Genomic DNA, 27,370 nt, shown 5'->3' with positions numbered 1-27,370 from the left:
GTAACACCTAGTGCTACCACACTGACATAAGGCCCGCTGTGATCCACTGGAATTGAAACTACTCCCTTACTTTGTCCAAGGCTGTCCTAACTAGATTGGCAATTCTGGCTCTCACCTTCGATATAATAATCATCATTGTAATAGTTGGCAGACTGAATATTGCGCTGATCAAAATAGTTTGTGGAGTTTTCAGGGGGGATAGAACGTTGGTTATTAGGTGGTGTGCCTTGTCCTCTACCCCTGAGTACGGACTGATAACCACCCCGGCCTCGTGGCCCGGGGGTGGCGCTCGTACGCTGTAACAAAACTGGGCAATGATACTTTAAATGGCCTTCTTCTTTGCAATAGGCGCATTGATTCTGGCCCAGCGCGGGTCGGGTAATAAAAGAAGGGCCAGACCTCTGCGACGGTCTCTGAAATTGTGGAGGCGGCTGATATTCGTATTGGGCAGGGCGAGGAGGATAAGCCTGTTGTAAGAGAACTTTCGTTTTCAGCTCTTTCGTCTTTTTATCTAGTTTCTCTCTCTCCTCTTTATCCCTATTCTCATAATACTGAGCAGTGGCCAGTATCTGGGCAGAAGACGACACGGCCCACACACTTTCAGAATTCTTTAATTTATTTGATATTTCCGAAACCAAATTAGACACAAATTTATCTACAAACAGTCGTTGGCCACCTTCCGTGCTCATATCCTGACCACTATGATCAATAAACGTCTCCTCAAACCGGCTACCTGATTGGATGGGTGGATGTTTGACCCTCCTTTGGAGATACGGATTCTGGTATCTTCACTTATCTACATAAGCCTTATTGTTTGGATGATACTTGACTTTGATCGATCCTCATTTTCTGATCCAAATTTGGATATGTGCTCTTCCATTAATTAACTGGCTTTGCTACCATGACATTGGTTTTTCGGATATAAAATATATTGACCCTAAATCTCATCACTGGGGACATCGGCACTGGTGATGAAAACATAAGATCAAGAACTATCTATGGAGATACCTTTTACGTCACACTGATTAATTTCTCTTGCCCTGAAGAAGTCCTTTGGTGGACGAAACGCGTCGGCTGTTCCGGCTGTTCTGGAAAACTTTGACTTTTAAGTGTAAAAATTATCGCAAAATAAAAGTGGATCTTTTGTGAAAACATAAAACTACTCAAGAATCTGAATATGATTTAACTTACAGTGTTTAAGTGCTGCATTTGGTTTGGTGATTGTACATGTGTCTCCTCAAACCGTGTGAAGAAATCAGAGACATTCTCGTCCGCTTTCTGCTTACAAGCTGCTATTTTATCCCAATTAACTCGCAGAGGGGTCATCATAGTTTTCAGTAAGGCAATAATTCTAGCTGGTAGTTCTGTAACTAACGGTTCCGGTTTAGCACCACCCACTTGGAGTCTGTCTGCGGCAAGTATGGCAGCCCAATCACCTCCCAATTCCGCAGGGTGGTCTTCCTTCCGGATTCTGGCCCATAATGGTTGTGGTACTACATTACCCATGAGCATGTCTATGTCGGCCAGATTCATAACACATGCGTCGACAGTTTGGGACAACTCTTTATAATACCCAGCAGGATTTTTACGGGGGTCCGGTAACGACTGCTTAAGGGCCAATACCTCGGAACGCTTCCAAGGAACGTGCACCCACACACGCTGAAAGTGGGCAGGTATAAAAGGATTGGCACCTTGAGCTGGGACCTCCTCTCTCCACACTGGGGAAACCTCCCTCATAGGGTAGTGTTTCAACTTTCGCCTAACAGAAGAATCGCGTTTTGGCAAAGACCGGCAAGCAAACATCATTCTGAACGTGACGAGCGTCCCTACCGCGTCCTCGACCTCAGCGCCCACAATCGATCTGTGGTAGTCGGGGCTCTTAATGGTCAGTGGGCCAAGCCAAAGAAACTCTCAGGGTAACAGGCGAAAGTGTCAGACTCTTTTATTCTCCTGATGTCAGTTAAGGGAGATGCGGAAAGCACTTTAAACGAAAAAATAATCAACAGTTTCCTTCACTGTCTCTGTGTTCTTCCGTGCATTCCCAGGGATGGTCCAGGGGGGGGGGGGTTGTCTTGCTTCTTGGTGGTCCGGAGGGGAAAGTAGGGAGAGAAAACAACAAAAGAACCAGGATTTAGTCAGGGCTCTGTAAGCAGTTGTATTTGTGCTACCACCACCTTTGATTCGGGCGTGAGGGGAGTGAGGGAGTTTAGGTCTGGTCTCCCACTAGTGCCTGCCCCTCCCCCTTACTACCTCCAGCGACCCCACCCGAAAGGTCCCTTTAGAGTCACTCGCCTTGAGCCACGGTCCGTTACACGGACCGCGGCGCTGGGACCCGGGGCGTCTTCTCCTCTCCTCTGCCCACCGGGTTGGTTCGCGGTGTATACCCCACTCCTGGGTTCGCCGTCTCTCTTCCCGCCGTCCGCCTCTGTCCCTTCGTCTCGTCGTCGCTTGCCTTTATCTTCCTCACTCTCTCCGTCCTCGCGTCTTCTCTCCCTCTTCTCGCTGATCTCGTTCTCCGCTTCACGTTCTCTCCCTCGCGTCCGCCTCTGTGCCTTTTCTTCAGTTTCCGGGTCCGCCTCCAAGGTAGAGCCAGAGACTAGACCGCGTCCTGCTTCCGGAGCAGGATGCAGCGGCTCCGACCAGCCCCACTTCCGGTCCGCTCCGTCGTCTTCCTCACACGATCCTTTGTCAAACTCGGCCTGCACATCTAGCAGGCCCTGGGGAACTGGTCCCAATCCCATATCTTCCCATTCTTGACCTAAACATTTGCACATAACATCAAAAACGTATCTTTGCGTGGGCGCTTCCCACTGGTGAAAGGTAAGCATAATGTCCTGCAAGGTATACTGCGAGCCGTTCATGACCCACCGTTGTGCAAGGCAGTCTAGCACTCCCCGTTCGTCTGGACCAGGGATTTGGCTACGAGTTTGCCTGCGAGAAAGAACGGGAGTAGTTTGCAAAGCCCCAAAGAGGGGGACAAAAGGCCGGAAACGGTATTGATCATCCGTTTCCGAGCGGAGGGAGAATTCGTCATTAGGATAGGAGACATAATATTAGGCGGAGCAAGTGAGGCGGTTGCACTAACATTAAGCGGAGAAAGAGAGGGAGTAGCATTCACGAAGGGAGCCGAAGGGAAGGGAGAATTCGGTAACGCTGGAATAGATTGTAAAGGGGTTGCGGGAACCAATTGGGGAGCGACGGGCGGAACAACCGGTGGGGCAGGCACCAACGCTAAGGGTGCATTCGCTCTCGGGGAGGCGGTAATGCGGGAGGTACACCAGTCCCCTGCACGTAGGGCGGGGGTAGTCTCAACAGATGAGACATTAAAGGGTCCTTCTCAGGGTCCGCATTTTTCTCTGCATGGGGAGTCGGCAACACTGGATAACATCTATCGACCGTCATACGATGTTGCCTATCTAGAATCTGAATCGCACGATCGGTCTCGTCGCTTGTAAATTGCTGAGCAGCTTGTACAATAGTCATATTTCTCCTATCTTTTTTAGCTTGTTTTATTTCTTTCTGTGTGGCCTCCTTGCGCCATAAGCGAAAGGAGTCAAACATAGCCGGCCGGGCTTTTTGTCTAAACAGGGCGTTCTCCAAATTATCTAAGATATCGAGCTCATAACTGCCATTTTTCGTCCACTGTAAAACACCATCTTTCCTGGTATAGCGAACCCATGCCTCATTAAACGCTATGGGGCCAATACCATGTTTAGAGTATACTTCATACGTAGGAGTGCCAGCCGGAGGAATTGGACAAGAGTCCTCCAGTCGGGAATCCTTATTACAACCAAAACCAAACCAAGTACCAAACTTATTAAAACCAGGCATCGTTAGCTCACTAGTTTTCTTACAAACTTCAAGGGGGATTAATTAGTCACTTTACGGTACACAAACTGTACACACCCCTCGGTTTCGACTTTTGCAAAAGTCGAACAAAACTAAACAAATACAAAGGAGTGGCCACTATACTTAACTTATCCAGATGAGTCTCACGCCAACAGAGGTCCGTTCTAATGTCTCACCATACCAAAACCAAGAGGGCCAAAGCGTGGCGGCAGTCAGGGCAGCAGGTCTTCGCAGGCGTTAAAGGGAAGAAGCCACGCTGTAAAAACCTTCGGTCCAATTACGACATGCAGGGGTCGATCACGTGGTGCGCGTCCTCCGGAATTACCTGGCGGGGCTCCTCACGATCCTCGATCCATAATGGTGGCTACCTCCTGTTTAGTTTTGGTGCTACCGGCAAGCATCTTGCCAACCATCTGACTCTCCTCATATACTCGCAGTAGATATGTACTGGAGCTGGAAATCTCTTCAAAGATAAAAAACTCCTTTAACTCGTATTTGGCTCTATCTAGCTTTGCTTTGGCGTCCCCCATCCCTGCAGACTGTGCATATCTAGATTTTGTTGCTTCTACTACAGCCTGCTGAAGTATCAAAATTTTCTCTTTCCTCAATTTGACTTGAGATGCGGATAGTGCTATCACCTTTTTAGTTTTGGGTTTAAGCTCTTTTTTATTTTTATTTGAGGTATCTTTCTTTAAGGCCTGAATGAAGTTAAAATCACCTCCCATAATTGGTTTTCCGGGGACTTAGTTGCTCACTAATTCTGCATTGGGCAGTGGTGCCATCCACAATGGGGCCATAGTAGTTGATAAAATGCAATATCATGCCATTTAATTTAGCCTCAACCCATACCCATCTCCCCTGGGGATCTCTCTTTACTTGGCCAAGCTCCCATGGGAGATCCCTGCAGAAATATATCGCAACTCCTTTTTTAGCCAGTCCTGCAGAAGCAAAAAAGGCATGCTAGTACCATCTTGGGAGGAATATTCTAGGAGAATTAGTTTTGAAATGTGTCTCCTGAAGAAATAGTACTTGGGGTGAAAAGGAGGCTAGCCATCTAATTAGAGCTCCATATTTTTGTTTGTTCAGGATCCCATTCACATTTAGCGAAAGAATACTGCACATACTTAACATTTATAATCCTATATCTATAATCTTACTAATTACATCAATACTTTGCATACTCCTGACCCTTTTTTCAATCCAAATCCTGTTGCTGCACATTTTACAAATGCTTTCACCCCACCCTCCAACCCTTCCCTCCTCTCTAATGTGGTCTCCTCTTATCCCGCAAGGCACATTTTCCCCTTTCTCTTAACGGGGTGCCTTGACCCTGCACCCTCAGTGACCGGCCCCACCCTAACCCACAGACAGATACATTTTCCCCCAATAATCAAGCATTACAAAAGAAACTCATCTCATCACGGAGATTTCTTTAAAACAATCTTGTTCTTCTTCTACCCGTGTAAACAAGTGAAATTTCTCTTTAACCAGCACCTTGAGTTTAGACTGCTGCGCAATGGATGCCTGGGCCCCCTGAGCTTTGAATAACAATAACAATTTTACAAATTCTTTCCGTCTTCGTGCCGCCCCCACTGACACATCTGCAAAAATACGACAATTGGATGTCTCATCTATCGGAATCTGTCTCATTTGAATGGCTTTCATTAAGACATTTTCTTTCATCCTGAAATCAGAGAAATTAACTAGAATTGTCTGCAGATATTTAGAATTTGGAAAGGGGTGGGCTGGAACTCGATGAGCTCTTGTAAACGAGAGATCCCCCACCTGGCCGGGGAGCACCTTTTGTCTAATAAAGGTTTCCACCCAACAGAGAGCATTAGTCCCTTCGCTCCCCTCAGGGACTCCTACTATCCGTAGATTAGACCTGCTCGAGTAATTCTCCAAGTCCTCTACTTTAGACTCCAGGCGATCTTATCTGCAGTCACCTCATTGATTTTTCGCATAGTGGAGCTCATCTGCTCCTCCAGGTGAGCAATCCTAAATTCTGCTTCGTCGAGCCTGACCGGAATCCAGCAATAGTTGCCTCAATTTTATCCAGCCTTAAATGTATAGTAGCGGTCTTTAGCGCCTGAGATTTTTCCATTTCTCTAATTTCCTCCAGTATTAGATTCAAGAGATCTTTAACTTCCATCTGTTGCGCACTGGCACCGGAGGAAGGAGCAGCGGACTTCTCAGGGCAGCTTTCCTTTCTATGTCTTGTTAGTTCCCCACCATTCTCTACTGCCGCTCCCAACATATCTTGACAAATCTGCCAAGACTCTGCATCCTGCTGTCTTGTGGCATTTACCATTATTAAATCTGATTCGAGTAAGGGCTGCTGAGCAGGTATATGGTCTATGATGTCTTGATTTGCAGGTGTGGGCACAGAAACTCCTTCCACTAAATTGGCTTGAACTAATGATGTTACTAAAGAAATTGCAGAGGATTTTCCAGAGGGAGACATACCCATTTGCGTAGCCACATGGGGTGGAGTAATATGCAGTCCCTCAAAGAGATTGAGAGTTACATCATCTTGGGGGGCTACCGGGGAGGCCGAGCTGGTTAACACTGGATCCTGGGTTACAGCAGGCTGGTTACTTTTTTTTGTAAACAAGGGAAACGTTGCACTCCCAGTTGCTCCCTTGATCGAACCCTTAGGATACTCCACACGACTTTTGGATACTGGGGTGGTATTTTCCTCTTGAGATGGCGATAGATCTTGCGAGGGGAGTATCACTAGAGGCAACCCCGTATGATCCTCAATCGAGCTCTCTGACCCAGAGCTTACTTCGGATTGGATCCCAGACACAGGGGTTTTTACTGCGGAAGAGGCCCCCTTTATTTGTACACGGCATTTTCTGGCTTTCATTCCAGTAGCTGCCTCTACCTTGGCCATCGTGTTTGCCTGCTTTTGATGTCTTCCCATATTAATCCCAGTTTGTAAGACTCTAAAACCCGGTTTCTTCTGCTGGCTGCAGAGGACTTCGTGTGCGCCTACGAATTCACCACGTGGTAAACTACTCCCTCAGCGGGCTTGTCCACAATACAGTGAATACTGTCCTGACGCTCCTTATCCTGCTCACTCACTTACAGCTCATTTACAGCTCAGAGCGAGAGGCTTCCTAAAATACTCGCAGATACTCTGACTATAATCACTTCTCAGTACTTCAAAATGTCAGTAAATGTCAGAATTCTTGCACGAAAATGTAAGCGCCAGAGTTCACAAGCCACCTGCACGCATTATCTCCTCTGCGCCCTTCCTCTGCTGTCCCAGCATTCCTAAACAGATAGCCACATTCAGCCATCTCTTTGATATCTTTAAGTCCCCCTCGCGTTCAGCTGTTATCATTCAAAATGAGAAAACCTTGCCTGCCAAAAATTCCAAATTCCTTATGGCACTGGACAATTGAATTAGGGCCAAATACACATTGTCTCGCAGGCTCTTACCCGGCCGGGCACTTTAACTGAGGGCACACGCACGCTGAGCGATGTCTCACCCTCGTCCAAACTGCCGCCTCAGCTGCTGGAAAAAAAGCCCTCCTCGGCTTTCCCCTACGGCATCTAACTGCCTCCCAGGGCGCCGTCTTCAAACACAGCCTTTCTTTTCCCGCTGCGGCACAATCTATCATGCCTTTCCCATGAGAATTCTTGCCGGCGCCACGCTGCCTCAGGGATTCAGCCACACGGCGTACGGAGAACACCTACGAACGCCATCACACTCGCTGCTCTGCTGCTCTGCTGAGAGTTCGCGCTGTGGGTGGGTGGGGCCTGGATCACCTCGGTTTACGAAGAGGCAGGAATCTCCGTAACCAACATCCCGTCCAGTCTGGCCTCTCGGGTCTCTGAAGGCTGCTCTTGCTTGGAATGCCCTTCCTCTTGCCCTGCGCAATATTAAGAATCCAGTGGTTTTCAAGAGCAATCTGAAAACACATTTCTTTGCTTAAAGTTCATTTTCCATACTTCGCTAGGCACTGCGCCGGGACACTCATGAGTATCTGTGCGTGTTACAAATTTATGTAACATAACATAACCCTTGTTCGCGCTATATTAAAGTTTATGAATAAATAACATAACAGCGATTGTGAAGTTTTTAATGATATGTTCAACGCTTCCAGACCTTGCTCTAATGTAAAAGCTTCTTGTGGCAGGACTGTTAAAAAAACCAGACAGATACAATGAATTCATTTGTTATCAATTTTTTTAAAATTATTTTTCTTTCTCAAAGGGGAGGATGTGTAGTATATGTGTTTGGTGAGTTTATCTGTTTATCTCATTTCATGTTTCTTGTCCTTTAATAGAATGCATTGTATTGGAGTGTTGCCAATGCTCTAAATTCTCTGTGGACTGTATTTGTACCTTGACTGGAATGTTGCTACATTCTTCTTACAATCCACCATACAGCTTCAGACAAGCGTTTGTTCTCTTAAAGACATTATAATCTTTGGACTATTGGATAATTGTCTCTTTTGTTGCTACAAAGCGCCCCTGGCTGACCCTGGGTACCCTTGTGAGTCTCTAGTATATGGTATACTATGGACCCAGGGCAAGCCGCGCCCCCCCCCCTTTCATAGGAAGGCACGATCGGGGATCTGAACCACTCTGTGGTTTCTGAGAAGGTGGCTGCCGAGAGATCTGGCTGGACTTGGCCCCAATGCACAACGACCAACCAATGGAACTGTGTTGCGTACCGTCTCCCCACTGGCGACTCACACCTCATAACCGAACAGCTGCGTAGGTTGGGCCTTAGCTGGAGCTGCTGGGGTCAGTCGGACCTGAAACAGAGATCATCTGAACCGATAAGGAGGTAATCCGGGAGATAGCTGGATAGGGGGAGAGAGATACGGCCCACGCTTTTTCACAGTCATCCTGAACTTGTCACGTTTTCCCACGCCGGTGTAATCAGATACCCACAATTGGTGCTTTGCACCTTTTTTGTGCTATTTCTACCTAAAATTGTAAAAACTCATAACACCGATTCTACTTATTGGATGTTTATTTCCATGGTACCAATTTATTAATTAAAATATCCTCTATTTTTCTAAATTGGTTTGAGATTCTTATTCTTCTTGTGTTGTGTTTTCCCATTATTTCTGTTAGAGTGCTATGAATACTATGCACACCGCCCCCAAGTTAAGTCTGACTGCTTAACCAGAATGTTAACCAAAGGTTTATTTAGTGACGTTTGTGGTTCCACCTGACAATGACTGTGATATTATTAGACAAGGTTCTCACCCCCTTCAACCAATAATTCAATTTTGTACAGGCACTTTTATAACCCTACAGATATCTCTGCTTTTCTTTATTCTGACTGGTCAAGTTTTCTATCTACTTTTTATCATCTGGTATTTCAATGTCCTACGCAGTTGTATTTTTATAATTTTACGTAATTCCTTCATCTAACAATAACTGCACAATTTTGCTCCTATGTGCGTCCACTGATGGGTCAAGATTATGGTTGTTTGTACTTAAATTATTGCCAATTTTGCTGTATCTCTATAAATTATTTCAGTGATGATGTGTTTTCAGTGATGTCCTTGTAAGTGTACTAACCGACTAAAGCTCTTCCCATTTTCACTGCACTTGAATGCCTTTTCACCTGTGTGTGTTTGCTGATGTGTTTTGAGGTTTGATGACTGACTAAAGCTTTTCACACATTCACTGCAATGATATGGTTTTTCCCCTGTGTGTGTTCGCTGATGTGTTTGTAGGTGTAACAACCGACTAAAGCTCTTCCAACATTCACTGCACTTGAATGGCTTTTCCCCTGTGTGCGTTCGCTGATGTGTTTGTAGGTTTGATAAACTTCTAAAGCTGCTTTCACATTCACCGCACTTGAATGACTTTTGCCCAGTGTGTGTTTGTTGATGGCTTTGGAGGTGTGACAAATGACTAAAGCTCTTCACACATTCACTGCAATGGTATGGTTTTTCCCCTGTGTGTGTACGCCAGTGACTCTTTAATGCGGAAGAGTCAAAAAAACTGCTCCCACATTCACTGCAATTATATGGTTTTTCCCCTGTGTGTGTTCGCAGATGTCTTTTAAGGCCTGATAACTGAGCCCAACTCTTCACACATTCTCTACATTTGAATGGTCTTTCTCCTGTGTGTGTTCTTTGATGTTTCCTCAGTGATGAGGAACAACTAAAACTACTTGTGCATTCACTGCAGTAGTATGGTTTTTCACCTGTATGTGTTCGCTGATGTACTTGTAGTAGTGATAACCGACTAAACCTCTTCAAACATTCACTGCACTTGAATGCTTTTTCCTTTGTGTGTGTTAGCTGATGTTTTTTTAGGTTTCCTGAGTGACTAAAGCTACTTCCACATTTACTGCACTTGAATGGCTTTTCCCCTGTGTGGATTCGTTGATGGCTTTGCAAGTTTGATAACTTACTAAAGCTCTTGCCACATTCACTGCACTTGATTGAATTTTCTCCTGTGTGTATTCGCTGATGTCGTCGTAATTCTGATAAGTACCTAATGCTATTCCCACATTCACTGCATCTGAATGGTTTTTCACCTGTATGCGTTCGCTGATGTTCTTGTAGTTGTGATAACCGACTATAGCTCTTCACACATTTACTGCACTTGAATGGTTTTTCCCCTGAATGTATTTGTTGATGTATTTTTAGGGCTGAGGAGTCACTAAAGCTCTTCACACATTCATTGCACCTGAATGGCTTTTCCCCTGTGTGTGTTCGTTGATGTCTTTGTAGGTCTGATAATTCACAAAAGCTCCTGGCACATTCACTGCACTTGAATGGTTTTTCCCCTGTATGTATTCGCTGATGTCTTTTTAGGGCTGAGGAGTCCCTAAAGCTCTTCACACATTCATTGCACCTGAATGGCTTTTCTCCTGTGTGTGTTCGCTGATGTTTTTGGAGATCTGATAATTGACAAAAGCTCCTTGCACATTCACTGCACTTGAATGGTTTTTCCCCTGTATGTATACGCTGATGTCTTTTTAGGGCTGAGGAGTCCCTAAAGCTCTTCACACATTCATTGTACCTGAATGGCTTTTCCCCTGTGTGTGTTCGCTGATGTTTTTGGAGATCTGATAACTGACAAAAGCTCCTTGCACATTCACTGCAATGGTATGGTTTTTGCCCTGTGTGTGTTTGCTGATGTCTTTGTAGCTGTGATAACCCCCTATAGCTCTTCTCACATTCACTGCATTTGAATGATTTTTCCTTTGTGTATGTTAGCTGATTCATTTTTAGGTTTCCTGAGTGACCAAAGCTACTTCCACAGTCACTGCACTTGAATGGCTTTTCCCCTCTGTGTGTTCGCTGATGTCTTTCTGGGTGTAATATCAGCCTAAACCTCTTCACATATTTACTGCACTTGACTGTCCTTTCCACCTTGTGTGTTTGGTGATGGTGCTTTAGTTCTGATGACAAACTGAAGATTCGGCGGCATGTGTTTTTTTTGCTTTCTCGGGTAGATATTTTTCTACATCCCAAGATTGTGTTTTCTGAATGCCCCCTGTATGTATTGGTATTTTGTAAGTTTGATTTCTAATTTAACAATAAAGTACAATGGTCACTAAATACTTGTCGCATTCATAATATGTCTCAGGCGTCTTTTTGGGTGATTGTCTCTTTAAACTAGATAACGGTTTTGCTCACTTGTGGGTACAGATCCTTCCTCCTCCTAGTTGATGCAAACGGAGGCAGTCCTCTGTATTTAAGACAGAAGAGCTCCTCTCTCCCTCACCCTCCAGTTGTCTGACTCCACTCCATTGTGCCTTTGTCTGGTTGCTGTGGTTTTGCCAGAAAGAGTTTACAAGACACGCAGAGCACTGAATGATGGTCTGATTTCATAGAAAGAAGAGCACTGCTGTAACCACATCATACCGATCCCATGATCAAAGCTGTTGTTGGACACTGACTTATACCGGAGGTGGTTTGTTATTGTTTTTGCTTTAGTTTCTAGATGTCATTTCTTCGTCGTGTGGCTGGAGGGGCCCAACTTTGACTTATGCGTTCACTGAACTGCCCTTGACGGCTCCTTCCAGGATCGGTGAGTTTAGGTTCAGGTTCCTCTGTCTCGGACTGCGCTTATTTTGCGCGCTCAAGACTTGTTTCCTGCTGGCTGTAAAGAGATTGAAAATCGCTAAATGGAAATGTAATGGAATATGAATACACAATATTTTACTGGTTGCAAAAGACATGTCTCCTTCACCATCTGTGAAACTTATCAAGCGATATTTCAACATACACTAATAATTAACTAAAAGTTCTATTACCCATGTGACATCTTTACTTCACAAAAGGTGGAGATTTACCAGGGTTCACAGAGTAACTCAGTAAAGAATGGGCGGTCACAGAGCACCATGTCCAGCTTTAGGCAGACCCAAGTGGACAATATTACAATTAAACAAGAACAGGTTGAGGAAACAGGGATGGATCAGGACATGATGCTGTTACTTTAGTTTGAGGAAGTGTATAACAAAGGTAACTATTCGGGAAGTATATAACAAAGGTAACTCCATTCACACACTTCTTCACAATCCTTTCCTCTTCACATTGGATCAACTGATGCGCCAACTCCTTTCTTTACCTTGTTGTTCACTTGTTATCTTTGCCACTTTGCCACTTTCCACAGCCCCCCTGGGGTTGGTTCAAGCATTTCTAACCTCTTCAAACCTGTAAGATTGGAGCATTATTGTGAATTGAGGTGGATTTTCTATCACCGTAATATCCGCCCATCTCCCTGAGACTAGTGCAGCTACACAGCCTAGTTCTGGCCCGGACACTTTACACAAACTAGAGATTCTTTAGCTCTTCCTAAAGCAAACAACAGCGATATCAGTCATTTAGCTCTTAACAGAGTGAATCCACCACAATCAATAGTTGACCTGACATACCCTTGCAGCCAAAAGAGGTGTTTATATTACACAACTGTTGCTTTTTTTCCTTTCAATGATATTTAATTTAATGTTGTCCGTTTAGTGCTGAGGAGGCTACTCTGTGGCCACGAGGGTATTTGGCGGTGCGGAGGAGGTGTAAGTTCATCACCCCCTACCACTCCCCTATACCTGTTTTCTCACTCTACAGGGCTCACTGTTAGCCAAAACAAAGGGAGCGGTTTGAAACCTGTACAGAGCACAAATCGGGTAACAGCCTAATAGTCAAACGACCATTGTTGGCAGTGTGGGATCACAAGCTTCATTTTTAGAAGCTCACCTGGGAGGTGTAAATGGAGGAGGTGCACCGGTAGGTGCTTATGGGGTACAGACAGAGGAGGGGCAGAGGTAGGTACTAATGAGGTACAAGCAGAGGAGATGCATGGCTAGATGCTTGAGAGGTGCAAACAGAGGAGGTGCAAAGGTAAGTACTTATGAGGTACAAACAGAGGACTGCAGAGGTAGATGCTTATGACATACAAACAGAAGAAGCACACAGGTAGGTGCTTCTGAGGTACAAACAGAGGAGGTGCAGAGGTAAGTACTTATGAGGTACTAACAGAGGACGTGCAGAGGTAGGTGCTTATGACATACAAACAGAGGAAGCACACAGGTAGGTGCTTATTGGGTACAAATGGAGGAAATGCACTGGTAGGTGCTTATGGGGTACAAACAGAAAAGGTGCAGAGGTATGTGTGTATGAGGTACAAACAGAGGAGGCACACAGCTAGATGCTTGTGAAGTACAAACAGAGGAGGTGCACAGGTAGGTGCTTCTGAGGTACAAACGGAGGAGGCGCACAGCAGGTGCTTATGGGGTACAAATGGAGGAGGTGCACCGGTAGGTGCTTATGAGGTACAAACAGAAAAGGTGCAGATGTAGGTGTGTATGAGGTACAAACAGAGGAGGCACACAGCTAGATGCTTGTGAGGTACAAACAGAGGAGGTGCACAGGTATGTGCTTAAGAGGTACACACAGAGGAGGTGCACAGATAGTTGCTTATGAGGTACAGAGGAGGCACACAGAAAGGTGCTTATGAGGTATAAAAAGAGGAGCTGCACAGGTAGGCGCTTATGAGGTGCAAACAGAGGAGGCGCACAGACAGGTGCTTATGAGGTGTAAAAAGAGGAGTTGCACAGGTAGGTGCTTATGAGGTGCAAACAGAGGAGGCGCACAGGTAGGAGCTTTATGAGGTATAAAAAGAGGAGTTGCACAGGTAGGTGCTTATGAGGTGCAAACAGAGGAGGCGCACAGACAGGTGCTTATGAGGTATATGCAAAAGAAACAATTGATGGACGGAATGCTGGACAATGCAAACATTCACCCCTAGTCACAAGGATCTTGGTTTAATCCATCATTCCTTCAAGATTTAGGTACCTTTAATATGCCCCAGATCCCTCTTGTCATCCTCCGTATAAAGAGAGCAATAAAACTTACCAAATGCATCCCTTATGGACTCTGGATTAGTGGTCTGTCCTATCCCCGGATGGATAATGTCTCGCATTATATTGGATGTTGTTTTCTCCCTGGTGCGAACTGCTGGTTGGTGGCCAACCTGTTGATTTAATTCATACACCATTTCCCTTCGTGCTATCGTTTTGCTCACCGCTTTGTCCGTAAATACATTGATAATGGCTGCTTTTGCAAATCGGTATCTGCCGCTGTATTAACGCAAGATCTTGACCTTCTTCAACTGCCCTGACCAAATCTTCTTCAACTGCCCCCATATTATCCTGTAATGTTTTTAGGGACTGCTTGACCTGTTTATTACGATTCAAGGAATATCGCAATGTTTCCCCCCTAATTCTGCTTTCATGGCATTCCATACTACCTCGATGGAGGTACTTCCCTATATTATCTGCCAGAAATATTGGGATCCAGCGTTTCATATGGGTAGAATATTCAGAATAAGAGCGTAAAGCTCTCTCGAATGACCAAGACCTCCAGTTAAAATTAGCTACCTCTATTTCAATCTCTAGTACTAACGGATGAAGATCCGATAGTACTCGTGGTAGTTTCGATATATGGCATATTGAATTCAATGAATTTGAAATAAACATATAATCCAATCTTGCATGGGACCTGTGTGGATTAGAAATAGAGGTGTATCCTGGTGTACCCTGGATCATTTGATCTTAACAATTGCCAACAGTCAACTAAGCCATGAGTCTGACACATATTCCTTAAGGCTTAAAATACTTTTGACTTTCGTCCCACATATCTCCACCGTCCCTCCAGAGACCAATCACTTGGTAAATTAATATTGTAGTCTCCACATACAATACGTGGGAGTGGCCAGTGAGCGAGTTCGCTCGAGATAGTATTCAATACTGTAGGATCATCTCTGTTGCATCCATATAATGTGCAGTGTTAGTTTCTTCCCCGCCCCATATTGGCATTCAGAGATAGCCCAATGTCCAAATATATCTGAACATGATCGATTAAACTGTAGCCCCCCCTCCTTTAGCCAGGATCACCACACCCCGTACCTTAACCCCCTGTGTTGTCGCACTTATCACCCTAAATCCCAGTGTATTTAGAATATGTAGTTGTGACCCATCTATATGTGTCTCCTGGAGGCAAATGATATTAGCACCCATCAATTGTAACCCAACCGCAACTTTCTGTCTTTTCTTTACACCGTTTAAACCACATATATTCATAGACACCACTCTCAAAATCTCCATACCATTTTATGGTGTTGACCTACGACTAATACCTTATCTCCATTAAACCCCGCCACCTTTCCAAAAATTTCTATCCCCTTATAAGAAGTACTGCACAAATGTCTAAACCATCCAAGAAGCAATGTAGCAATGTCCGCTTAGCCTTCCCAAGGCTTGGTCACCCCACTCTCCTTGCCGCTCTTGCCGCCAGCCTCGCTGTTTTCCCGCTCCTGATTCCCCCGTCCTTCGCTCGCTGTTCTTTCCCGCCGCTGCCTCCCTGCGGCCCAGCCCCCCTGCACTCCCATTTGCCGCCCCGCTCCCGCCACCCAGCTGCCCCTCCCTCCCGGCTCCTTATTTATGACGCCCCCAGAGCGACCGCGCAGCGGACGCGCGCAGCGGGAGCTCCGATTGATCGCCGAAGGTGCGCCAAAGGTAAGCCCGTCTGCGCCCGTCCGCGCCTGGACCGCGCCCAGCGCCAGACACCCCGGTCCCCATCGCCGCCAGCGCACCCGACTCACCTACGACGCCAGTATCCTCCACGCACTCAACGCCGGACGACGCACCGCCTGCTACCGACCCACCCCGAGACGCACCAAAGGACCCTTCACCTGCCAATCCTGCCGATTCACCTGCCTCCTACCCTGCACCGCACCAGCCAAACCGAACCCCAGCAACAACCATCTGAGGTGCATCCTACTCAACACCCGCTCCATCCACCGTCACGCCATCGAACTCTGGAACCTCCTCGACACGACATCACCAGACATCGCCTTCCTGACGGAAACCTGGACGAACGCCTCCTCAGCGCCCGACATCGCCATAGCCATCCCAGACGGATACAAGATCACCAGGAAGGACCGCATCAACCAGACAGGAGGAGGCATCGCCATCGCCCACAAGAACACCATCCGCATCACGACCGACTCAGATGACACCCTCACCTCCGCCGAACACCTCCACTTCCAGATACACACCGACCCCAAGACCACGCTCAGAGGTACCCTCGTCTACAGACCACCGGGACCACGCACACAATTCAGCGAAGCCATCACAGATTTCATCAGCCCACACGCCATCAACTCGACCGACTACATCCTCCTAGGGGACCTCAACTTCCACCTGGAGAACGCCAAAGACCGCAACACCGTCGCCCTGCTGGACAACCTCGCCAACATCGGACTCAAGCAACTGGTAACCACCCCCACCCACTACGCCGGCCACACGCTCGACCCAGTTTTCTCATCCAGCAAGCACGTCGCCTTCAGCCACTCCACCACTCTCCAATGGACCGACCACAGCTGCGTCCATTTCAGCTTCAGAAAAACGACGACCCACCATCACCCGCTACTTGCCCCTCGCAGGAACTGGAACAAGATCACAAACGACCAGCTCACCACCGCCCTCATCCAGAACCCTCCCACCAGCTCATCAGACCCCAACGAAGCCGCCAACAACCTCACTCTGTGGCTCACCAACTGCGCAGACACCCTGGCTCCACTGAAGAACCCCCCCAACAGACGCGGCAGCAAGAAAACCTCCTGGTTCACCGACGAACTCATCACCTCCAGGAAGAATTGCCGCACCCTGGAGAATACCTGGCGCACCAACCGGACCACAGACAACATGACTGCCCTCAAACACGCCACCCGCAAACACCACCAACTGATCCGCGCCACAAAAAGAACAGCCTTCAAGGAGCGACTGGACAACAACTCCCACAACAGCAAAGAACTCTTCACCATCGTCAAAGAGTTCTCCAACCCCGACGCCGGTAACAACGACATCACTCCCTCGCAAGACCTCTGCGACTCCCTAGCAGCCTTCTTCCACGACAAGATCACCGACATTCACAACAGCTTCGGCCCTCCGACCACGAACCCCATCACCGAACCAAAAGCCCCCCACCGCCACCCTCCGCACCTGGACCCGGATCAGCACTGAAGACACTACACGCACCATGAACACCATCCACTCCGGATCCCCCACGGACCCCTGTCCTCACCACATTTTCAACTCGGCCGACCACATCATCGCACCCCACCTCCGCGACATCATCAACGCCTCCTTCAACACCGCAACCTTACCGGACTGCTGGAAACACGCCGAGATCAGCGCCCTGTTAAAGAAACCCACAGCAGACCCCACCGACCTCAAGAACTTCCGCCCCATCTCGCTCCTCCCGTTTCCTGCCAAAGTCATCGAGAAGACCGTCAACGGGCAGCTAGCCTCCTTCCTTGAGACCAACGGCTGCCTCGACCACTCGCAGTCCGGCTTCCGAGCCAACCACAGCACGGAGACCGCCCTCATCGCAGCCACAGACGACATCAGATCCCTACTGGACAACGGAGAAACAGCAGCCCTCATCCTCCTGGACCTCTCCGCAGCATTCAACACTGTCTGCCACCGCACCCTGATACAACGCCTAAACAACACCGGAATCCAGGAGAAGGCCCTAGAATGGATCTCCTCTTTCCTCACCGGAAGAAGCCAGAGAGTCCGCCTCCCCCCATTCCGGTCAGCGGCCTCCGAAGTCATTTGCGGCGTTCCACAGGGGTCATCGCTCAGCCCCACCCTCTTCAACGTCTACATGAGCCCCCTCGCAGCCATCGCACGCCAACATAACCTCAAGATCCTCACCTACGCCGACGACACCCAGCTGATTCTCTCCCTCACCAACGACCCAGACACCGACAGAGCCAGCCTACACGAAGGGATGAAAGACGTCGCCGAATAGATGAAGAACAGCCGCCTGAAACTGAACTCAGACAAGACGGAGGTTCTCATCCTAGGACCATCACCCTCCGCCTGGGACGACTCCTGGTGGCCCCCCGCCCTAGGCACCACCCCCAAGCCTACGGACCACGCACGCAACCTGGGCTTCATCCTAGACCCTTCCCTCTCGATATCCAGGCAAGTCAACGCCGTCTCGTCCTCATGCTTCAATACCCTGCGCATGCTTCGTAAGACCTTCCGGTGGCTCCCCACCGAGACCAGGAAGACGGTCACCCAGGCCCTCGTCACCAGCCGACTGGACTACGGGAACGCCCTCTATGCCGGCACCACCACCAAACTCCAGAAGAAGCTCCAACGTATCCAGAACGCCTCAGCTCGACTCGTCCTGGACATCCCCCGTCACAGCCACATCTCCGGACATCTGAGACACCTCCACTGGCTCCCCGTCAACAAGAGGATCACGTTCAGACTTCTCACCCACGCACACAAGGCCCTCCACGACCTGGGCCCCAACTACCTCAACAACCGTCTGACCTTCCACCAGCCCACCCGCCAGCTCCGCTTCGCCAGCCTCGCTCTGGCCACCGTCCCTCGCATCCGCAGAGCCACCACCGGAGGAAGATCCTTCTCCTACCTGGCGGCCAAGACATGGAACTCCCTCCCCATCCACCTCCGGACTACCCAGGACCATCTCGCCTTCAGAAAGCAACTCAAGACCTGGCTGTTCGAACGGTAACCCCCCCCCCCCAGCGCCTTGAGACCCCCGGGTGAGTAGCGCGCTATACAAATGCCGTTGATTGATTGATTGATAGGCATAACTTAGTTCCTTTCCTCCCCTGTCTGGGAATCCCCCCTCCCTCTCCCCCTCACCCCCCCACCACAATTCAGGTAACCAGGCTCAGCCATGAGCTCATGTGAGGACGTCTGTACCAACTCTCCTCTCCCTTAAGCTCCTCCCCCATCGAATGTGCCTTACCAAATACCCATATCCAGAGGAACCATCCTTCAAGCCTACAATTCTTGCTTACAATAGTTACTAAATTTTTTTTACAATTTACGATTTACCCCCCCATACTCCCCGCTGCAATATCGTCCAAGAGTTTCTGTGCTTGAATTTCAGAGGTGAAACTGAAATTCTGGCCTTTGTATATCACCTTTAACCTCGCTCGATTTTGTAGGAAAACCACGGTCCCTGCAGATTGAAATGGGGTCATTAATTGCCTGAGCCGACCATCTCCTCTCGACCGTAGCGTGTGCAAAATCCGGTTTGGCAAAAACAGAAAAACCTTCAAAGTTCCTTTTGGCATTGGGTCTAACTAAATCATACACGGCTTGTTGAAGCAAGAAGTTACCAAAATAGATCAATATTGCATGGGGTAGAGCTTTTTCTCTGGAGGAATGCCTTGATGGTAAAAGGGGGAATCTGTGAGCACGTTGAACTTCCTTGTCCCAATCCCATGTTGGTAGCTCGGGTAGGGAGCCTCTTAGCATGGTTACTATGAACTTTCTTATGTTGTTACCCTCACAGTTTTCAGGAACTCCCTAACAGCCTAAGGTTATTGCGGCACTGCTGGTTCTCATAATCCTCAAGCTTTTACATCACATCTTTTATAGTATTGCCCTGCGATGAAGCCTGCGCCTTTCCACTGTGCTTTCAAGCATTTCCGTTCAGTCACTCAGCAATGTCGGAGCAGATCTTCCCCACTTTTCCTATGGAACCTTAAAGTTTCTTAGTTGCTAGTCGTGCCTGTCGATTGTCGGCTTTGACATCATCCTGAAAAGCTCGTAGGGACTGTAATATCAGAGCCAGTGAGGGCTCAGCCGGGTTTACTCGCTTCGTCTGATCTGAGATCCCACCGATATTTTCCGCCGTTCGCTTCTCACCTTCGTCTATTCCCTCCGGGAATAGCATTGATGTTGCTGAATAGTCATTCCTCCTCCGTCTCCTGCTCCCCTGTGATCTTCCAGCGAGCCTTCTTCCCCGAGACCCATTTGTTTTTTACTTCAGGTTGTGACTCTCTCTGACTCTTCTGTCAGTGAGAAGAATTTTTCCCCAGGTACATCTGGGGTCAAGCAGTCGGCTTCCATATCCCCGTTTGGTCCTCAGTGCCTCCCAGAGTATATGGCCCATTTTTGCCAGCCACAGCTGTTACTCTGTTCTCCTGTTCGCTCTTAGCTGTACCAGAAATACCCGCGTCCAACATCCGGGATCGAGTACCCTGCATTAATACGTCTTTACTTGGGCTAGTATGTACAGCATGCACTTGTGCCTCTATAATGGTATTATCACCATTTGCCTGCCATGGAGTCGAGTTTCCCCCATCCGGGACGTCTGACCTTTTACTTTGTCCAGTGGGGCGTTCGCACTGCGGATGTTATTGCCTGGTCAGTTTCTGATACATGGTCGCTTCTAATCCTGTCCATATCACCATTGCCATTATTTTTGTTATTGTTGAGGTCCTTTTGTGTCTCCATTTTTAGGGGCCCCTTCCCCACCCGAAGCTATGGGCGAAACGATGTTTAAAATGGATGGTTGTGCTTCCTCTACATCAGTGGATGGTTTAGTTCGCCATAAGTTTGTTTTTCCAGAAAGTTCAGTTTTGTCATGTTTGATTTCCCCTTGCTTGTCCCCTTTATTTGGCAGTAGATCCCCTTTTTTGAGATCTATTTTTAAATCAGAGTCCTCCCGCTGTACCTGTACGGCGGTAGCGCTCACTCGTTGCTTTCTCCTGCCTCGAGCAGCGATTGCCACTGGCTCGCTGTTACGCTCGGGCTCCGTGTCTAACAGCGCTCCTGCCGATAGCGTGTTGCCATCTCCAGGAAACCACTGCGAGCCGTAGGCGTGCCCTGAACCTGTTGCTGCCATCTGCAGAAGCCACATTAGGGCCTCCCAGCGTCCCTGATAGAAGTTCCCTTTAGCTCTGCAGGAATGCCCTCGCTGTCCGACTTGATGGAAAGTTGGAGAAATCCACCGGAGCACAGCATGCCCGTCGCGGACTTCCCTGCAGCTCCAATCCATACTCTTGGGCTCCAGCTGGGATTTTTACAGTGAAGAGGGGGAGAGAGGTAAGCGGTGGCTCCTACTCAGACGCCATATTGCCCCGAATTGTGCTAGTAACAAATTTGTGATGATGTTTGAAGAATTGTTTAAGGATACGTTGGGGCGTATGAAAAGCTATAGTCATCGTATTAAGTTGAAGCTTGGTGCCAAGCCAGTTGTAGCTAAGGTGAGGAGGATTCCTTTAAGTGTGCAGGATGCCATGAATTACGTAATCACCAGGTTAATGGATTCTGGATTGATTGAGCCTGTGGAGGCAACGGAGTGGTTTGCTTCAATTTTGGTGGCCAAGAAGAGTGATAATGAGATTCGCTTATGTGTGGATCTTCAAGCACACAATATGGAGGTGGTGGTGGATAAATTCCCACTCCCCAATATTGATGAGGTCATGTCAACTCTAGATAGGGCATTTTAATGTAACATTCTTGACCTAGCATCCGCCTACCATCAGGTGCCTTTGGATAAAAGTTCACAGGAGTTGACAGCATTCATAACTCCCATGGGGGCTTTTAAGTTCGTAGGGATGCCATTAGGTTTGGTGTCGGCGGCTTTCGTCTTTCAAAGGATCATGAATGATATTGTCAAGGGAATTGCAGGTGTTTGTTGTTACCAGGATGATGTGTTGGTTTATGGGAAGACTATTGAAGAGCATGATGACAGAGTGGTGAAGGTTTTGGAGAGGCTATTAAAGGCAGGGTTCACGCTACGTTGTGAGAAATGTAAATATGGAGTAACTAAGGATGACTATCTGGGTCATCACATATCAAGCAGTGGGGTTAAGTCAAATAAGGATTTGTTTGACACAATAACACAATTGAAAGATCCATGTTCTAAGGAAGAGATGGCCTCATTTTTGGGTATGACTGAGTTTTAAAACAAGTTTGTAAAGAAGTGCTGCGACGTTCTTCATTCCTTCATGGAAGCAGAGTCTGGTGGTGAGGTTATTTAGAGAGACAGGGAGGGAGACGATGTACTGATCACCCAGAGTGAACAAGGACAGCCCAATGCTCCATGAAGAGATGGCGCTGAGGTTATTTAGAGATACAGTCAATCAATCAATCAATCAACCAGAGGGTTTGTAAAGCGCGCTACTCACCCGAGAGGGTCTCAAGACGTTGGGGGGGGGAAGCAACTCCGGATCAGTTGAAGAGCCAGGTCTTGAGGTCCTTTCTGAAAGTGTGCAGGGTCGGCGAGCGTCTGATGTTCACAGGGAGCTTGTTCCAGGTCTTGGCTGCGATGTAGAAAAAAGCTCTCCCACCTGCTCTGTTTCTGTGGATGCGTGGGACCTCGGCCAGAGCGAGGTTGGTGGAGCGGAGGATCCGCTTGGGTACGTGGAAGGAGACTCTCTCTTTGAGGTATTTGGGTCTGATGTTGAGTGTTTCCGTAGTCCATTCTGCTCGTTATGAGCGCGTGGGTGACTGTCCTTCTGCAGTCGGGGGGATCCATTTGAAGGTCTTGCGGAGATTACGCAGGCAGTTGAAGCTGGTGGAAGCGACGACGTTGATCTGGCATTTCATGGAGAGGGAGGAGTACAGGATGATGCCGACATTTTGTGCGTGGTCTGTAGGGGTGGGTGGATTGCCTAGGGCAGAAGGCCACCAGGTGTAGTCCCAGGCGGAGGTGCGGGGTCGAGTATGAGGACCTCAGTTTTCTCTGATTTGAGCTTCAAGCAGCTGTCTTTCATCCATGCTGCGACGTTCTTCATTCCTTCATGGAGGCAGAGTCTGGTGTCTTCGGGACTCTTTGTGAGTGAGAGAATGAGCTGGGTGTTATCGGCGTAGGATACTATGCTGAGCCCATGCTGTCTGACGCTGGCAGCGAGCGGGGCCATGTAGATGTTATAGAGCGTGGGGCTGAGTGATGATCCTTGGGGAACTCCGCAGTTGGTGTCGGTGGGAGCGGAGAAGGAAGGGAGGGAGTCTAATCCTCTGGGTTGTGCCAGAGAGAAAGGATTGGATCCAGTCGAGGGCGGCTCCTTGTATCCCTGCGTCGTGAAGTCTGGCTGCGAGCGTGCGATGTGACACGGTGTCGACGGCTGCGGAGAGGTCTAGAAAGATGAGGGCCGCAGTGTGTGCCTGGTCGAGTAGCATGCAGATGTCGTCAGAGACGGCGAGGAGGGCGGGCTCGGTGTTGTGGTTGCTGCAGACACCAGACTGGGAGGCGTCTAGGATGGAGTTCTCTTCGATGAAGGCGTCAGCTGGGCGTTGACGAGCCTCTCAGTGACTTTCGCCACGAAGGGGAGGAGCGAGATGGGCCGGTAGTTTTTCAGGTCTGTTGGGTCGGCCGTGGGTTTCTTGAGGAGGGGTTTAATCTCCGCCCATTGCCAGTCATCTGGGAAGATGCCAGATCTGAAGGAGGTGCTGATGGTCCGTCCTAGTTCGGGTGCGATGGCCGCGGCGGCTCTGTGGAATATGTGCGGTGGGTAGGGGTCAGTTGGGGCTCCTGAGTGGGTTTTCTTCATGGTCGAGGTGATGTGTTCAACGGTGGCGGGATTCCAGGTGATGGTGGTCGGCTTTTCAGCGGTGGTGGGGAGGGTGGTGGTGTCCGGTGTCTGTTCGCTGAAGCTGTCATAGAGGGCCTTGATCTTTGGATGGAAGTAGTAGCTGAGCTTGTCGCAGAGTTCCAGGGAGGGTGTGACGTCTGTGAATTCACTGTGGGGTTTGGTGAACTGCTGTATGACGTGAACAGTTCCTTGGCGTTGGTCACGTTGGTCTGGACTTTGTCTCTTATGCGCTGCTGGTATTCCTTCAGGGCGCTCCTGTGGTTGTTCCGTACTCACAGTGAACAAGGATAGCCCAAGGCTTCAGGTTATTGGAGAGATAGTGAGGGAGACAATGTATTGATCACCCACAGTGAACAAGGATAGCTCGAGCCTCGTTCCTTCTTCCTAGTATTTAAGTGGTCACGTGATACCTTCCAGGGTTAGCTGTCAGATGTCTCGACGCTTCCCTAAAGGTATGTCAAGCCACAGCCGGCTGCGCTATTTTCACCCTGTCGGTTAGTGATTAACTGTTTCCTTCCCATGTAATTATTCTAAGTCACTGGCTGTCGGGTTCAAGTTTCCACCCGCGCCTTATCTCATTTACATGTACGATCATTCTGCCACAATGATTTAACCTTTTCTGTATTCTCCGACCCCTTGCGGTCTTAGCCTGTCGGTTTCAAATGCCTTGCCCCCGCGCTGCTCACAATCCTGCAAGCCTTGATTCCCGTATTGACACAGCATTGTTTTCCATTTTGACTGCGAGCGAATTCCGGTTGCCATACACTGCAACGCACGCGTATTTACACATTCACTGCAAACCAATTAGCAATCAAAGTACCGCCGTTTTAACTCGGCACTAACTTTTATTAATTTCTCTCCCCCCTTTTTAAATCACTGAGCATTTGGCACGTTTCCCAACCTTTATCCATTAGTTTAAGCGCGCCCATTTTACCGACCTCTCAGGTTTCTACTACAAAATTCTTCTCCCCTTACGTCTTCGGTCTCAGCCACAGGTTACTTCTGAACCTTCTGTGCCGCGCTACTAATCAGCCTACCCTAGTTACTGTCTACATATGGTAATTCTCCATGGTGAGTACACACTTACCTTTTGTTTTTAAAGCCCTCTCCTCCTTCAGCCACCAATACGAATCCTGACCCTAGCGATGGCTTTCTTGTTTTCCTCCTTATAGGAGCACAACAGGCCAATTCTCTCATCTCCCAGCATAAAGGTCTACTGCTGACGCCGGTAAATTACGCTCAAAATGTTTTTACAACGAAATCATCCCTTTTTTTATCCCTCTTTTCAGACACACCACAAATTATTCATATTGATTTCCCTAGGTGCTACCCCTTTACCCTCTGGTCCTGAAGAAGACCCCACTTCCAAGACTCACAGTTTGCTAGTCCCCCATAGCGGTCGAAACATCGACATTCCTTTTCCTTGTATCTCAAACCTGGATGACAGTGATACTATAACTGCATCTGCTGTTTATGTTATTACATTTAATTACATGAAATCTGGCCGGATAGGTTTCATGAATTGTATGTGGATGTATATAGATGCACTACCTTTCCCTTGCACCTCACCTGCATTGACCCTCAACTCCTCACTTATCACTTTGTATGCACCTGTCTTGATCAAGAATTTTGAAAGTACAATTCAGTCTGTCTTTTTGAACTTTGATCCTTGTGACAACCGTAGCCTAATGGATTAAATAACGGTGATTCATCACATTCAATTGTTTGGTGTTGTCTTAACTCATATTTAATCACTACATCAGAGCAGGACATTGTGATTCATCAGGGTAGCAGAGATCTCTAAATATGGACATAGTGATCCATCAGGGTAGCAGAGATCTCTAAATATAGAGACAGTGATCCATCAGAGTAGGGGATATCTCTAAATATGGAGATAGTGATCCATCAGAGTGGCAGAGATCTATAAATATGGAGACAGTGAACCATCAGGGTAGGGGAGATCTCAAAATATGGAGACAGTGATCTATAAGGGTAGGGGAGATCTCTAAATATGGAGATAGTAATTCATCAGGGTAGCAGAGATCTCTAAATATGGAGATAGTAATCCATTAGTGTAGCAGAAATCTCTATATATGGAGATAGTGATCCATCAAGGTAGCAGAGATCTTTAAATATGGCTATAGTGATGCATCAAGGTAGCAGAGATCTCTAAACATGGAGACAGTGATCCATCAGGGTAGCAGAGATCTCTAAACATGGAGACATTGATCCATCAGGGTAGTAGAGATCTCTAAATATGGGGATAATGATCCATCAGGGTAGCAAAGATCTTTAAATATGGAGATACTAATCTATCAGAGTAACAGATCTCTAGAATTGAGATAGAGATCTATCAGGCTAAGAGAGATGTCAAAATATGAAGACAGTGATCTGTCAGAGTGGCAGAGATCTCTAAACATGGAGACAGTGATCCATCAGGGTAACAGAGCTTTAAAAGTGAGATAGTGATCTATCAGGCTAGCAGAGATCTCTAAATATGGAGATACTAATCCATCAGGGTAGCAGATCTCTACAATTGAGATAGTGATCTATCAGGCTAGCAGAGATCTCTAAACATGGAGACAGTGATCCATCAGGGTATCAGAGATCTTCAAATATGGAGATAGTGACCCATCAGGGTAATGGTGATCTCTAAATATAGAGATAGTGATCCCTCAGGGCAGCAGAGATCTCTAAATATGGGGACAGTGATCCATTAGGGTAGCGAAGATCTCTAAATATGGAGACAGTGATCCATTAGGGTAGCAGAGATCTCCAAATATGAGATAGTGATCCATTAGAGTAGCAGAGATCTCTAAAATGGAGATAGTGTGGATCCTAAGGAGAATTCCTGCCAACCATTCCACAATTGCCAGCCTTGTCACTCGTAGTGGAATCAAACGACAAAAGAGACCAAAGAATAAGAAATAGAAACTGAGCTGGCAGCGTTGGAATTGTAAGATATCTGCCAGCCTAGTTCTCCTAACTGCGCACTAGTGTTTTTCTCCATAGAATTGTAAACGGAATGTGAGGCGCGCGCTGCTAACGGAATGCGCACTTCACCTGAAGAATTTCAAGAAACAGGAATTTCCTTGAGTTTTCATGGATTAGTTAGTCAGGTAGTTTGTTGCTGGTGTCCCTTAGTTCCTCTTCGGCAACGCAGCATTGAAAAGAGTCTTCCAGGAACAGTGTCTCGGTCTCCTGAGCCTTTCTCAGTCGGAGCCCGTTTCCTGAGGTTTGGTAGTGTTTCTGACTGGGGTTTGCTCGTTATAAATAACCCTCGTCAGAGTTCTTTACATTGTGTCCAGAGTTAACCAACTGAATTACAGTAGTTCTTGTCAGCAACTATCTGAAATTCTCAAATCTCCCTAAATAAAGAAAAAAAAGAAAAGACGACCATTCAGAACTTACCTTACAGATCTTTCGGCAGTCTTCCGCTGGTATTCGACCTTTTGGAACACGCAAGTATTCTCTGAAATTTCCAAACAAAGAAATAATTGAATATATGTTCTCAACAACTAATGCAAGAGATATCACTTATAATACATTTTAAAATCTAGAAGAAAAGAATTGAAAACTGAATAATTAATTACAGAAGAGGAGCTATAGCCAACATTGTAATTGGGTATGTGGTAATGTGAATTGGAGTAAT

At 47.5% G+C, this 27,370-nt stretch overlaps 1 protein-coding gene across 5 annotated transcripts in view; it reads right to left on the bottom strand.

Annotated features, from left to right (window-relative positions):
• Positions 1-8,824: 8,824 nt before the first annotated feature.
• Positions 8,825-27,370, bottom strand: part of LOC146839143 (uncharacterized) — a 377,863-nt gene continuing 359,317 nt past the window's right edge. For 4 of the 5 annotated variants that reach the window (XM_085603169.1, XM_085603172.1, XM_085603170.1 and 1 more), the window contains 2 exons: positions 27,130-27,190; positions 8,825-11,943 (listed from right to left, as the gene is read on the bottom strand). In XM_085603169.1, the coding sequence (XP_085459295.1) occupies positions 9,372-11,063 (1,692 nt within the window). In that variant the 5' untranslated portion in view covers positions 11,064-11,943; positions 27,130-27,190 and the 3' untranslated portion in view covers positions 8,825-9,371. The remainder of the gene's footprint in view (positions 11,944-27,129; positions 27,191-27,370) is intronic. The other variant, XM_085603171.1, reaches the window with a different exon arrangement.

The sequence above is a fragment of the Triturus cristatus genome, chromosome 4_2 (genome assembly GCF_964204655.1).
Source record: "Triturus cristatus chromosome 4_2, aTriCri1.1, whole genome shotgun sequence".
NCBI lineage: Eukaryota > Metazoa > Chordata > Amphibia > Caudata > Salamandridae > Triturus > Triturus cristatus.
Note: the sequence above shows the minus strand (reverse complement) of the source record. Positions and strands in the feature narration are given on the sequence as shown.